Source organism: Polypterus senegalus, chromosome 6, assembly GCF_016835505.1.
Source record: "Polypterus senegalus isolate Bchr_013 chromosome 6, ASM1683550v1, whole genome shotgun sequence".
NCBI classification, from domain to species: Eukaryota; Metazoa; Chordata; class Cladistia; order Polypteriformes; family Polypteridae; genus Polypterus; species Polypterus senegalus.
In genome coordinates, this window is record NC_053159.1 from 110,402,619 (window position 1) to 110,419,098 (window position 16,480).

The 16,480-nt window shown below is 38.8% G+C and overlaps 1 protein-coding gene across 2 annotated transcripts in view; it reads left to right on the plus strand.

Annotated features, from left to right (window-relative positions):
* Positions 1-1,017, plus strand: part of LOC120531389 (NADPH--cytochrome P450 reductase-like) — a 78,213-nt gene extending 77,196 nt beyond the window's left edge. For both annotated transcript variants that reach the window (XM_039756765.1, XM_039756766.1), the window contains one exon: positions 326-1,017. In XM_039756765.1, the coding sequence (XP_039612699.1) occupies positions 326-470 (145 nt within the window). In that variant the 3' untranslated portion in view covers positions 471-1,017. The remainder of the gene's footprint in view (positions 1-325) is intronic.
* The last annotated feature ends 15,463 nt before the right edge of the window (positions 1,018-16,480 follow it).

Sequence of the window (16,480 nt, forward strand, 5' to 3'; positions counted from 1 at the left end):
TGTATTGAAGTTCATTATTTTTATCTTTTTAATGCTGCATATTTTAAAGTGTAATTTACAAACCTGTTTTTGGTAAGAGAAACCAGCTCAATATAAATTGAAAATTCAACTCTGCAGCCTTGCATATAAAAGTAAAATGCCAAGGCTTCAGACTAATGCCCATATTAAAGGAGCACACAGTGTTTCGATACTTAGATTATACTGTTGATATAAGCAATATGCTAGTTTTGTACTTGTCTCTGTTTTTAAATATAATTTTTTTACTACTACTATTGCTGTATGGTATAGAGTTCAAAAATATATATATTGTCTTGTCTCTTATTAGGGATGCACGGAACATGGCCCGAGATGTACAGAACACTTTTTATGATATTGTGTCAGAAATGGGGACAATGAGTCATCCTCAGGCAGTGGATTTCATCAAGAAGCTCATGACCAAGGGGCGCTACTCACAGGATGTCTGGAGCTAAACTGGAGTGGGAGAAAATTCCCTTTCCTAAATACTTCATGGTTTTTGTTTTTGGGGTAGATGATGATTAAAAATGTCAGTTGGTACCACAGTTGGAGAATTTACTATAGCAAAGCAAACCTGTTATGGCACTGAACAGAAATAGAACATGATTTTAAATAGTTTTCATTTATATCCAATTTTAATAAAGGGGACATTGTAATACTATATAATAAATATGCCGATTTATGAATATTTGAAATAGATCTGGCAAAATCTCTAGAATTATTTCTATTTTTTTTTTTTTTTGGACAACTTTTAAAGCCATCAAGCAATATCCACAGAGAAGCACATCATCTAATAACATACGGTGTCATTAATCTAAGAAGTCTGTAGCGACCGCTCCACGGTGTAAAATATCAGAGAGCTTTTAGTCGTGGGGCGAGTGGTTTCTTTGGAACAAAATGCTGTGATTCACAAGTGAAAACTACCTGTCTGTGTGCAGATAATGTAAAACTTTTACAATGATGTGAGGAGTTCAACTTTTTTCCTTTTATTTCAATTCAAGGACAATGGGGTATCGGGGGGAGAGAAGAGTAGCTATGGCTTTAACATTTTTAGTCAAGTGCCTTTTTTCTTATTTTCAGTCTTTGGAATATTAGCTGTGGATCAGTAAAGAGTGACCTTTCAGCTCCTTTAGTTGAAGAAGTTTTAGATTGTGCACATTTTTGGCCATTTTCAATAGTCTGCGCTGTAACAGACTAGTTAGTCGCCACGTGGTGCTTCTGTTGACTTTGTTAAAGGGATTCATTTTGTGGATTCCTGTTAAATGAACGTTTTACATCAACTAACCTGAAGATCTGCCCAGTTGATCTGTGATGATAGTAACTGAGTAGATGAAATATTGTGGTTGGGAATATTACCTTCATTTAATTCATATAATTACATGTCACTTTTATTGCATATGAACATAACCTGAGCCTCTCCAGCTGTATTTTAATCTTTCTGATTAATTTTGGATATTTAACCCCAAAAGATTTAATTTAATTAAATTGCAATGCACCTTACTTGTCTAACACTTCTAAACTAATTAATTTATTTTTAATACAGAACATCACAAATGTATAGACAAGTCAATACAGAAAAGAAAACAAATGAATCTGGGAAAGAAAAAAGTCAACCAACTTATTTGGCCATCACTTTACCCTGCTTCACCACGTGCTTGCTGCTTTGGTGGGATGTGTTAAAGGAAACATTTGTTGGAAGGGGGTCCAAATTATGTTATGCATTGTACCCTTTTAATAATGGATTTAGAACTGTAACAACAAGGTTGAATGCAGTGTGTAATACTGTTGATTGCAGAATATTAACTGATCATGCATTTTACTTCTGTCTTGTACTTTAATTATTGTTATTTAGATGGTCTCTGTATGTTTTGAGTTTTTGAAATATTTTGTCTAATTTTTCTTTCAGTTATTTTAGACTTTTTAATATGAAAACAAATGTAAATTTTCCAAAAATAAACATTTCTCCTTTCACAATATCAAAATTGTAACTGTCATGAACCATACTGACTGTGAGGTGTCATCAGTAATACTGCCCGGTTATTTGAATTTGTTGGTGTGTAGAAAATGCTTCATTCCATAATGAGCACCCTTTGTTGAAACTTAACATAAAGAGCATAAATCAGAGTTGAGGAGCAAATCTGGGTGACAGTAAGGTGGAGTCAAAAAACTGAACCTCACAGACCGAGGTGTAGAGTCTGCCCTTTATGTCAAGGTATGTGCAGTTGTGTCATCCTTTGTAATTGCTCCTTTATTTTAACTTGGCTTTCATCTCCTTTAATAGTATTAAAAATGGAGGAGGGCATGGCATGGCCGGTCTGCGCAGTCTCATCGGTAGTGCATTACCTGCCAATTGAAGTTAAGTTGTATGTTTATCATGATGCTGGTGGGTGGCAACATGTTACACATTGGTTGGAGATGCCACAACTATTGCTGCTATTTTATGCTTCAATCATGCCAGCGTAGTTGGCTTCTTTCACTACCTAATTTTTTTTTTTTTTTTGCCAAGGGCTCCCCAGCTAAAAAGAGCACCACCAAAAGTGACAAATAGCAGTGGAATGGGCTGCAAACAAAGAAACACAGTCGTGAAAGCCACATCTAGGAAGTGACCAAGCTTGTCTGAGATTTTTGCACCCTGCAGTGGAGTTGGCAGTGTCTTGCCAGGATAGTGAAGAACAACAAATACGGATAGGTGTCAGAGAGAGCTAAAGGGAAGACTGCTGTGACCCCCATGTTGGTAGTTGGCAGCATGGTTCTTCTGCTGAGAAGCTCTAGACTAAATTTCCTACTTGCTGAAATGACAGCATAGCCAACACGTGGAGTGCCATTAGGGCAGACCGACTATGCTGTTCCTTTAAAAGAACAGATGGTAGGAGAGCTCCTGTAAGCACAGAGGCTGAGTTAGAGCCTGCTGCCCCTTTATCCAAACAGGGTGGCACATGACTCTGGACACGAGTATAAAGCCAACTTGACCAGGAGTTTTCATGATTCCAGATTGAGAAGCAGAGCAGGGACTAACCGCCTATGCTAAACATTTTAGCTTACAGTGGCAGTGTAAGCCCAAGACTCGCACACTATAGCAGAGTTGGTCTGATCACAATGTGCAGCAACAGTGTGCCAACTGTGTGGTGATACAAAGGATGACATTACAATGTTCATCACTTTTGACTTGCATGGTTAATTCAAAGGAGACGTACTCAAAGTATGATGATTATTGACTGCCCAGTGACCAATTCCCCATGTCGATGACTACAAGTGAGAGTAGATACATTTTAAAATGCTACATTAAAGCGTGTGTGTGTGTGTGTGTGTGTGTGTGTGTGTGTGTGTATACGCTCTATGTCCGAAAGTATCAAGTTATTGATTTGAAGTGTTTTAGCCATACCCATTGTTAACGGGTCCATGAAATCGAGCACATTGTCAATGGAAATCGCAGGACCAACTTTGGCATTAGAATGGGTTGTACTGAAGAGACCAATGACTTTTAAACAGGACACAATTCTAGAATGCCACCTTTGTCACAAGTCAGGACTGCTCTGCAGGATCTGTCCTAGGCACCTTTAAGTGCCATTATTGTGAAGTGGAAGTGTTGAGGAGCAACAACAGGTCACCCATGAAGTGGTGGATCACACAAACTCACTGAGTGGGGTTACAGGGAGCTGAAGCTCGTAGCATGTACAAAATCTACTATCCTGTGATCCTTTCCATCACTACTTAGAGTTCACTTGAACCAACATCTCTCTGGAGCTTCATGAAATGGGTTTCTGTGGCTGAACGATTGCAGTGCACCATGCAATGCATAGGTCTCTGCTATATGCCATTTGGTATGGGATTTGTAGAAGTAGTATCAATAACAATAATTCATTACAGTTATATAGCACCTTTCTCAGTACTCAAAGCGCTATCCACACAGGGAGGAACTGGGAATGTTTGAGATGCTCAATCTATTGAAATGACAAATGCAATGCATTTTATTACTAAAAATGCTTGTGATGAGACATAACAACTGGATACACACACAAACACATCCTTTTAGTAAGGTGGATGGATAGTGAGCACCTCACCTTTTGTAGTGACCAAAATTGATTTAGGAAAAAAAATACTGACTGGAAAATGGAACATCACCCACATTGCTAGTCAACTGTGGCTCAAGGAAATACCCTGCAAGTCAATGGTGCTGTCCTTTCACTCACACGCCACCCTGATTAGAATACAGAAGGAGAGCTTTATATACTTTTTGCCCTTGTCCTTTTATATTCAAAAAACAAAAGTAATACACAATCTACTAAACCCCCATCACCAGACATGACCATAAGGAGCCCTACATCTGCTTTGCTAGTCCCTGTGTGGAATTGTCACAGCACACCCTGGGCTACTGATGTCATCCATTTTATTTGAAGTTGACGTTCTAAGCTCTTTACTTTTGATGTGGGTGCGGGAGTGACTGTACTACATGAATTCACATTAGCATGGTTTGAAAAACACTTTACATTTAAAACTTTAAGCAAGGCGCTCAAACGGTTGAATTTGTCACCTTCTTTTCTCCTCTGTTTGCCTTTTCCTTCAATGAATTATCAGGCTGCGGTGGTTTTGGATATGGACAAAATGGACAGCGGCACAATGGCTTGGGCAGCCAATCGAATGTGTCCAGCTGCAGTCAGGACGGTTTTAGACTTCGGAGAGATCTGAGCACTTCAGACACTATGAGGTCCATAAATTGACGCTCCATTCTGGAACCATTCCCCTGTTTCGCTATTTTCTTGTATCCATGTGTATTCAGCATTTATTAAATTTCTAAACTGTTGAGGTCTTTCAGTTCTGCATCCTAAGCAGTTGCTTTGGTGTCATATATTAGAAGCAAATGGAACAACAAATCTTAACATTTTATATTTACATTTTATATCTGCGTTTGCCATGTCTCATTCATGAGACTGCACTTTTTAAAAAGGTGTTAGTTATACAGGTGCTAGTCATAAAATTAAAATATTATGACAAAGTTGATTTATTTCAGTAATTCATTTCAAAAAGTGAAACTTGTATATTAGATTCATTCATTACACACAGACTGATGTATTTCAAATGTTTATTTCTTTTAATTTTGATGATTATAACTGACAACTAATGAAAGTCCCAAATTCAGTATCTTAGAAAATTAGAGTATCAATTAAGACCAATGCAAAAAAAGGATTTTTAGAAATGTTGGCCAACTGAAAGGTATGAACATGAAAAGTATGAGCATGTACAGCACTCAATATTTAGTTGAGGCTCCTTTGGCCTGGATTACTGCAGCAATGCGGCGTGGCATGGAGTCGATCAATCTGTGGCACTGCTCAGGTGTTATGAGAGCCCATGTTGCTCTGATACTGGCCTTCAGCTCTTCTGAATTGTTGGGTCTGTCGTATTGCATCTTCCTCTTCACAATACCCCATAGATTTTCTATGTGGTTAAGGTCAGGCGAGTTTGTTGGCCAATCAAGAACAGGGATACCATGGTCCTTAAACCAGGTACTGGTAGCTTTGGCACTGTGTTCAGGTGCCAGGTCCTGTTGGAAAATGAAATCTGCATCCCCATAAAGTTCGTCAGCAGCAGGAAGCATGAAGTGCTCTAAAACTTCCTGGTAGACGGCTGCGTTGACCTTGGACCTCAGAAAACACAATGGACCAACACCAGCAGATGACATGGCACCCCAAACCATCACTGACTGTGGAAACTTTACACTGGACCTCAAGCAGCGTGGATTCTGTGCCTCTCCTCTCTTCCTCCAGACTCTGGGACCTTGATTTCCAAAGGAAATGCAAAATTTACTTTCATCAGAGAACATAACTTTGGACCACTCAGCAGCAGTCCAGTCCTTCTTGTCTTTAGCCCAGGCGAGGCGCTTCTGGCGCTGTCTCTTGTTCAAGAGTGGCTTGACACAAGGAATCGACAGCTGAAACCCATGTCTTGCATACGTCTGTGCGTGGTGGTTCTTGAAGCACTGACTCCAGCTGCAGTCCACTCTTTGTGAATCTCCCCCACAGTTTTGAATGGGTTTTGTTTCACAATCCTCTCCAGGGTGCGGTTATCCCTATTGCTTGTACACTTTTTCTACCACATCTTGTCCTTCCCTTCGTCTCTCTATTAATGTGCTTGGACACAGAGCTCTGTGAACAGTCAGCTTCTTTAGCAATGACCTTTTGTGTCTTGCCCTCCTTGTGCAAGGTGTCAATGGTCGTCTTTTGGACAACTGTCAAGTCAGCAGTCTTCCCCGTGATTGTGTAGCCTACAGAACTAGACTGAGAGACCATTTAAAGGCTTTTGCAGGTGTTTTGAGTTAATTAGCTGATTAGAGTGTGGCACCAGGTGTCTTCAATATTGAACCTTTTCACAATATTCTAATTTTCTGAGATACTGAATTTGGGACTTTCATTAGTTGTCAGTTATAATAATCGAAATTAAAAGAAATAAACATTCGAAATACATCAGTCTGTGTGTAATGAATGAATCTAATATACAAGTTTCACTTTTTGAACGGAGTTACTGAAATAAATCAACTTTGTCATGATATACTAATTTTATGACCAGCACATGTATGCTGCACTGAATGGAGTAGTGGCTCTGTGGCTAAGGATCTACACTGCTAATCAGAAGGTTGACCCCACATAAAAATGGGAAATGCTAAGGAAGAAGAAGAAATTATATGCTGTACTCAGCCTCGATTAACACTACATATTCTTATAGACTTTGAATCGAATATATCATACTGTATAATTTGTGTAAACAGTCAAAATATGCAATACTACGCGCCGGACGTTTGGGAGCTCTTTAGAGTACTGTCTTTGTTGTCCTCTCTGTGTCATATCATTAGTACTGTATTATTTATTACTGGTGTCAAAAATGTTACTATTTATATTAACGATGCATTAATTGTGGCGGAGTTTAAGCTACTGAGGAATGATGCACTCTCCCTCAGAAGCACGAGGAGGTATAAAGTAGTCCTTTGTGTAGCCCAGCCAAGACCTTCTCTGTTTGCTTACCCATTGGGGATGGCTCGCGACCTCGCAGCAAATACGAAGAGACGTTTATTACATTGGCACGACCGTTTATCCTGGTGAAGCTTTTTTTATTTGTAATAATTTTTTTTTTTTGCACGCACGTTCAGTTTGCCACCATTACTATAATATTACATTTAGCACAAAAGTGTACCGCAAACACGGGGGTGGGAGTTGTGGAACGTGGGTGGAGTCAAAAGAGATGCAGCTGACAGGGGCGTCAACTTACGGGCCTCAGAATGTCTCGAGTCGCTGAATCTGTCCGAGGCCTAAAACTGTCCTGACTCTATTGGCCAATCGGTGCGCCCGAACTAAAAGTTGAAGTGCGCGGTATTTGCACAGAGGGGCACGCGCTCCTGCACCCGAAGCGCCGTATATGCAAAAGCGAAGGGGGCATCCATTTGAACCGCGGAATGTGTAGGGCGCAAACGTTCGCTTTCATAAACCGTGACCCTCCCTCTGTGTACCTTACCCGATACTGTAGACGCAACCCAGGTCGTCGTAAGTCTGCCCGCTTCAGACATCGAAGTGCACCATCCACGGCTCCAAATGGACTTCGAAAGACATTGTTGTGAGTTATGTCCGTCTAGCTTGAAACTACCCGTTTGTTTTACGCATGTAGATATTAAAGTTAGTGTGCGCTCTGGGCCGGAACTGCATTTGACGTTTTTGTCTTCTTAACTGAAAATACCTCATTAAGGCGAAATGTTCATTTAAACATATTTGCTCTCTCTCACACACTCCGTGTGCCTTGGGCGTCTTTCTTCAATATTCGCGTGTGCCTGAACGTTACTTCACCGGCGCCCCCTTTCTCAAGTGCGTTTCCGTAAAGCCCGCTTCTCCGGCTCTGTCATTTTAACGACGCCATTCTCGCCTCCTGTCATACATACTTACAATCTTACCTTTTCTGTCTATAAAAGCGGCTATTCCTCCTCGTGCTTCTCACACTTGGCATTTCGTATTTCTCCGCGTCACCTAAGCCAACCTGGCCAGTTAGATTGCTCTAAGGGACTGGACACACTGACAGTCTCCGGTGTCTTATTATTGTGCAGCTAGATAAATGGATAGGTGAACATAAAACAGAAGGCAGATTTGGTCCTTTCAATCCCCCAAATACTTCAACAATATAAAACCACTGGTTTTTCTAACATCTTAATGAAAGGGGACTGAGATGAAGCCTGGCAAAGAATCTTTATTGCTATAGGATGTTAAGTTGTGAAATGAATTACTTCTGGACCTTTGCAGACTATACAATCTTTTTTTTGCATTAAGTATATATTTTGTAACATCTTACAGTCATGAAAAAGTTTGGGAAGCCCTCTTAATTCTTTGGATTTTTGTTTATCATTGGCTGAGCTTTCAAAGTAGCAACTTCCTTTTAATATATGACATGCCTTATGGAAACAGTAGTATTTCAGCAGCGACATTAAGTTTATTGGATTAATAGAAATAATCATAACAAAATTAGACAGGTGCATAAATTTGGGCACCCCAACAAAGATATTACATCAATACTTAGTTGGGCCTCCTTTTGCAAATATAACAGCCTCTAGACACCTCCTATAGCCTTTGATGAGTGTCTGGATTCTGGATGGAGGTATTTTTGACCATTCTTCCCTACAAAATCTCTCCAGTTCAGTTAAATTTGATGGCTGCCGAGCATGGATCGCCTGCTTCAGATCATCCCATAGATTTTCGATGATATTCAAGTCAGGGGACTGTCACGGCCATTCCAAAACATTGTACTTCTCCCTCTGCATGAATTTCTTTGTAGATTTCGAACTGTGTTTTGGGTCATTGTCTTGTTGGAAAATCAACCCCTGCGTAACTTCAACTTTGTGACTGATGCTTGAACATTATCCTGAAGAATTTGTTGATATTGGGTTGAATTCATCCGACCCTCGACTTTAACAAGGGCCCCAGTCTCTGAACTAGCCACACAACCCCACAGCATGATGGAACCTCCACCAAATTTGACAGCAGGCAGCAGGTGTTTTTCTTGGAATGCAGTGTTCTTCTGCCATGCAAAGCGCTTTTTGTTCTGACCAAATAACTCAATTTTTGTCTCATCAGTCCAAAGCACTTTGTTCCAAAATGAATCTGGCTTGTCTAAATGAGCATTTGCATACAACAAGCGACTGTTTGTGGTGTGAGTGCAGAAAGGGCTTCTTTCTCATCACCCTGATGTTCTTTGTGCAAATTGCGCTGAATTGTAGAACGATGTACAGATACACCATCTGCAGCAAGATGTTCTTGCAGGTCTTTGGAGGTGACTGTGTGTTGTCTGTAACCATTCTCACAATCCTGTGCATATGCTGCTCCTGTATTTTTCTTGGCCTGCCAGACCTGATGTTTAACAGCAACTGTGCCTGTGGCCTTCCTTTTCCTGATTACATTCCTTACAGTTGAAACTGACAGTTTAAACCTCTGAGAGAGCTTTTTGTAGCCTTCCCCTAAACCATGATACTGAACAATCTTTGTTTTCAGATCTTTTGAGAGTTGCTTTGAGGATCCCATGCTGTCACTCTTCAGAGGAGAGTCAAAGGGAAGCACAACTTGCAATTGACCACCTTAAATACCTTTTCTCATGATTGGTCACACCTGTCTATGAAGTTCAAGGCTTATCAAGCTAATCCAACCACTTTGGTGTTTCAACTAATCAGTATTGAGCAGTTACATGCATTCAAATCAGCAAAATTACAAGGGGACCCACATTTTTGCACAGCCAGTTTTTTGCATTTGATTTAATTTCATACAACTAAATACTGCTTCACTAAAAATCTTTATTCGGAAAACACCCCAGTACTCAGATGTTCATAAGAAATGAAAGACATACCACTGTTATCTTTTTTTGTTGAAAGTAAATTATTATGCAACTTTTTCATATGACTGTATAATACATCTGTTGTACCATAATGTATCCATCCATTTTAAATTTATCAAAAATGCATTTTTTGACAAGCATCTGGTGCTTGTTATGGCGGCCTACACATTTGTTGCGCAGTTCAGTTCTATGGCAGCTCATCTTTCCTTTTCTTTGCGTGCCCTTTTCCTGTTGTCTGCAAACAAAACTGAGGCTGCTTCACTGGGTGACCATGTGGAATGTCCATTTTCACGCCAGGTGAGAGGTGAGCTATACTAAATATCAATTATAACAGTTTGACTTTCAAATGTACCAGTTAAAGAAATTGAGCGCAAACATTTGCATCATACCTAAATTTTAATTCGCAGTATGTGTGTAAACATGAACAGTAGCTTACTAAGAGCAGTGCTTCTATTTGACGTACACTGCCAGTCAAAAGTCTAATCGCAACTTGATAGTTTTAAGTTTTTGTTAGAATTTGATACCCTCTTTATTAGGTTGCTAATAATTTACATAGGGTCAAGGCATTACTTGTGTATATAATGGCTATTACTGCTTGAAATGACTGATTTTTAATGTATTATTCACATATGATTACAAAGCCCCATTTTCAGCAGCCATTTCTTCAGCGTCCTATCCTGAATTATTCATGTACTGTTTAAATGTTAATTGGTTATTGGAGAAACCGTTTTAATTGCATTAGCACAGCTGAAGCCTATTTTCCTGTTCACTTGGGTTGCATGGTGCTGGCATTCTTAATGCTCAGTTCATTTCAGATTGCATGGCTGATAATTCTAGAACCCAGGTGAAGGCACTATAAAATACTAGTTTGGGGTATATGCTCCGACTTAGCAAAGAACCTAACATTTAAGGTCAGTGTTAAAGTATTTTCAATGCTGTTACATTCCTGCAGTGAAAAAAATAAAAAACAAGGTTAAAGACACAGTGCATGAAGACTGTACTGCTGAATCGTGTCCATAACCTTGTATATGTGGCAATAACCTTTTTTCCATTTCTGATAATGATTGCTTCTAATGAAGGAAACAATAGAGTTCTGTTGTTAGATTTAAGTGTAGCCTTTGACACAACTCTTTTCTGTCATTCAGGCTTAAAAGCAGAGGTGGGTAGTAACAAGTTACATTTACTTCCGTTACATTTACTTGAGTAACTTTTTAAAAAAATTGTACTTTTAAGAGTAGTTTTACTGCAACTTACTTTTTACTTTTACTTGTGTGCATTTGTGAAGAAGAAATGCTACTCTTACTATGCTACATTGGACAGCACTCGAATTGTTACTTCTTTTCCATTAGATATGCTATATTTTTGCCAGAGAGAAGCCGCCAGTGGATCTACTGCATGACTGTTTCACCAAACAGACGTAGCAACAATAATCACAAGGCTCCGTTTCACCAATCAGACGTAGCCATGCAGTCACATGACCACACACAAACTGTGGCGGCATAGCGGCACAAACTCCTCACAGATAGCGGACAGGGAAAGAAAGAATACATGAAAAATGAGAGCCAACTCCTGCTGAAGCTTAACCATCACTTCACTGAGTGAAGAACAAGCACGTTTTAACCAGACATGCACAGACACAAACAGTCAAGGTAAAGTGAGACTTCTTGTACGTGCACAAGCTGCCTTGTTCTAATGTTATTTTCTACCAGCTGTGCTATTTGGAGGGCAAGTGCATATACAGTATTATACTGTCCGTGTACAGTATATCTGGTCACTGTAAGTAGTTTGCACTGTTCAATCATACATGTTACCTACTGTAGGTATTGGCTTCAAAAGTTTTGTTGTGAAAAACTGAGATTTGGAACTTTGTGTTATTTGTGCAACTTTATTTTGTAAAGATGTTATTCATTTTTACTCATTTTTTATTTTATTATTTGGAAATAGCAAAATTTGCACATTATTTTATATTTTTGTCTGTCTTATTACAACATTTCTAAGAAATAATTTATTATGAACAGTTACTCAGTACTTGAGCAGTCTTTTCACCAAATACTTTTTTACTCTTAATTGAGTAATTTTTTGGATGACTACTTTTTACTTCTACTTGAGTAATATTATTTTGAAGTAACGCTACTCTTACTTGAGTACAATTTTTGGATACTCTACCCACCTCTGCTTAAAGGTTTCTTTGGGCATCACTGAGTGCATTTACTTGCACACACAAAACCTGGATAAGGTGGGTTAACCCAGTTAAGATAGAAACCTGTCTTTTTAAGAACCCCTGTTTAAATGTGCAAGTTGAATTCTCCAAAAATGATCCAACATCATTAAACTGCACCAAAAAAAACCCAATAAATTTAAACAACAGCAATGGTTGCTGTGCATCCAAAACAAGCATTGAGCCTGTGTCTGCTGAGCAGGGTGAAGAGCATTACTTTTAGAATAAGTTATATACTTACAAAAAAGTACCTAAATATGTTATATTGTTACCTATTATAAAATGTAATGCATTACGAACAGTGCATTTCTTTTTCTTCTTTTGTATGTAAAGCTGCACATTCCTCTATTCAGCATTTGTTGTTAAATCCTAAGTCCTTATATGAACCTTTATGGAATGTGAATATCTATTGAAGAAGAAGATGAAAATGAACAGAAATGCAGCCAACCGTGATTCATTTTTTGTGTTTAATAAATGTTTAGTCCTTCATGTGCTGTACAGCAAATAACCCATCCCGACCAGAGCCCATTAAGATTAAACGTTAGCTGCAGCGTCACTTAATTGCAGTTTCAACATCTATAGAAAATATCTGGATTAAAACTAAACTGACACTCTTTTAATGTATTTTTGTTACCAGACTGCATGCAGCACTATCCTTTTCGCTTGACTGTGTGATTGAGCCCTGCACAGGAGTGGTATACTGGAACATTTGCTTCTTAATTTATATCCAGTGCGGCTCTGCTAATAATAATAAAATAAGTATTACATTAGGTCACTTGTTGCTTTAAGAAGTACCCCAACTATGCAAACACATACAGTATTTCCTTTTAGTGTGTTATCTCCACCACTGCTCCTGAGATTGTGCTGCTGAGGTTAGCACTTTATGTTCAGCTTATCAGTGTAAATTTAAAGATTTCTGACATATTTAGGTAGATTAATTCAGTGAGGAGAAGGAATAATATGATCGCCAGAGCATTCATCTCAGAAGAATTGGCAGCGGGATGCATGTGCAAAAGAAGTATGCGAACAGGCAAACCAAATGCAACAGACAGCACACACTACAAACTCTTGACTGCAGTCCGGTTAGGGGTTAACATGGCCACATAGCTGAGTTACTTGCAGAGCAATCTGCACGTGTTAACACAGTTTCTCTAACCATTATGTGGGTATGAATAGCATTTATAAAACAAGGTGTCTGTGAAGAGCCAGCTTATTAAAGTGCTTGCAAACACACTTATTATACTAATTTTATCTTCGCTTTACTTGATCAGCATGAAACTTTGATGTTACCTTTCATGGCAGTCTTTCTTTTCATACATGATTCAAAACCTGCTTTAAAATATTGGAAAATTAAGGCATCTTCTAACTGTGAAGACTACAAGGATGCTAACAGACACATTTTTTTTCTAGTAGGATTGACTGCAGCAATGTGTTAATGAGTGGCTGTTCAAGTCATTCTATTAGTATTTTTCTGCTAATTTAAAATGCTGCTGCAAGAGTCATTAAAAAACAGAAAGACAAACTACATAACTCCTCTACTGGCATCATTACACTAGTTTCCAGTTACATTTATAGCTGATTTTAAAATTCTTCTTCTAACATATAAAGCTTTACATGGCTTTTGGCCTTCCTACTTACACTACATGTGCAGTATAAAGTACATACCACAGCATTTGATTTGAAGATGATTGCCTTGGGAAGTTTTCATTTATGAATAAAACACTGGGTCTTTTATTACAGTCCTATCCTGTAAAGCTGAGGAACAACTTTACTTACTTATCATTTGAATCCCCAAAAAAAAACTTGTTACTATAGCATACTCTGACATTACAAACTGTAAAGACCCTTCTCTTTTCTTCTTCTCTTCTTAATATGCTGATGTAACATTCAGTGCCATTGCTATATTTCCAAGCTACACAACCTATACCATGAAGGGGACACTGGAAAGTTTGAGGAATGTGGTGTTCAACATAATCCACTTTTCTACTTCTTATACTTGTTGCAATGTAATTTTGATATTGCAGAATGGCCAGGAAGAAGGAGTAGCAAGCTGACCTAAATCTTAAGAACAGTGACTTTGTTTGAGCAGACAAGAGACCCACTGTGCTGTGGTAAAAAGACAGGAGGGGTACTGGTCACTTGTGTGAATGAGGAATGGTGTAAAAGGGAGCATATTACTGTTAAAACTACAGTTTGAGACAATGAAGTTGAGTCTGTCATCCACTTTATTTTCCCATGGAGATAAATTAGATGATTCTTATTAATGTTTATATTCCTCCTTCTGCAAATGGGGACTCAGCAACGGAAAAGATTCACTCAGTCACCAACACACTGATAACGACTTATTCTGACCCTATAGTTATAATATGTGGCGACTGCAATCATGTGACTTTGGAAGGAACTGGGACAAATTTCAGTTTGTGTCTTGTTCCACTAAAGGATATAACAAGCTAGACCCGCTCTATTCAAATGTTAAAAATGCCTTTATACGCAAACTATTGGCACCTTTAGGCAGATTTGATCACAACCTGATTGACGTTATTCTGCGCTACACGTTTGTTATTAGACAACAACCTGTTACCACCTGGATAGTGAAGAAGTGGATCCTGGAGGTTGAAATGGCTCTGAATGCCTGCTTCCAAATGACAGGCTAGGAAAAGAGGTGCAGGACTCAGTCACTGCATCACAGACAATATTAACTTTTGTGTTGACATCATGGTACCCTAAAAGACAGTATGTTGCTTTCTAAACAACAAACCATGTAATATCAAGGAGTTAAAAGGTCTCCTTAATGAGAAAAAGAAAGCCGGTGACAAAGAGGCTCTGAAGGATGCACAGCAAGTGCTTAAGAAAATGCTGAGTGAACGAAAGCAAGCTTACAAAGCTGAAATAGAAAATACTCACTCAAAATAACATGATGGATGTCTGGAATGGACTGGGTATAATAATTGGACTGCAGTAATCCAGGGCTTAGGTGCTGGAAGGGAATGTGAACAAAGCTAACATCCTGAACCAATTTAATAGATTTTCCCATTCACTGCCAACCATCTTCCAATGACCAGTCATGCTACACCATCCTTGCTATCAACTGGAATGGCCAGTGACAAGTCCAACTCTGACAATCAGTATGTGTTATCCATAACTAAAGATCAAGTAGGGAGACAACTGAGGTAGCTACACACACAAAATGCCATGGGACCAGATGGAGTCAGCCCTCAGGTTCTTAAGGCCCGTTCTGACAAACTTTCACATCTTCAGTGTGTCCCTAAGGCTCAAGAAAGTGCTGATGCTGTGGAAAATGTCCTGTATTGTTTCTGTTCCAAAGAAGGCAAGCACCTCTTCACTTAATTACTAGAGACCAGTGGCACTTTCATTGCACATCAAGATAACCTTTGAAAGGCTGGTCCTGGACTACGAGTCCTCTTGTCGTAGACCACCTGGACCTACTGCAATTTGCATATCAGACAAAGATTGGAGTGGAGAATGCAATTATCTATCTGCTGTACAAGGCTTATTCTCACCTAGACCAAGCTGGTGGCACTGTGAGGAGGATGCTTTTTTTATTTCTCCAGTGCCTTCAGTACCATCCAGCTATCCCTGTTAAGAACTAAGCTCAGAGATAAGAAGGTGGATGAACCTATGGTGTTCTGAATAACGGACTATCTGTTGGGCAGACGGCAGTCTGTGAGACTCGAGGACTGTTTCTAATATGAGTGTGAGCAGCACAAGGAACAGTCCTATCTCCTTTTCACTTCACTTTGTACACCTCAGATGATTCTGCACTAATGGAGTGTATTGATAAGGGGAGTGAGAAAGAGTATAAGAGTCAGGTAAAGAACTTTGTTTCTTGGTGCAAATGAATTGTCTGGATCTTAACATCAGAAAAATCGAGGAACAGAAAGCCTGCAAGCTTACCAGTTCACATTCAAAATTAAAACTTGTTTTGTTTTACTGGTGTTTCATTTGCTCGGACAGATTCAACACCTTTCAATACTTAGGTAATTTTTGATATTTAGAAGCATTTTTCTGCATTACAAAAAATAATCTACAAAATGTATATACTTTTTGCACTATTTATATTTTTATGAAGTTGTACATTTCTATAAACAGTACATTTTGTCATGGTCTTTTTTTGCACTGTATTTGTAACAGTGCAAAGCATTCAAAGTGCATTTTATAACAATACATTACATTCATTTTAAAACAAAAATCTCATGTGTTTTACATTTGTTTCTAAAAAAAAATTCCCTTCAAGATCAGATTTTCAAATTGCAATAATTGAGGCAATGCATTACAAATACTGAAAACGAGTGTTTTACAGTCGTTTCCCAGCTTGAATGACTTTGCCATAACAACATTTAGCTAAACTGTGAGCAATGAGAACTTTTTTTTGAT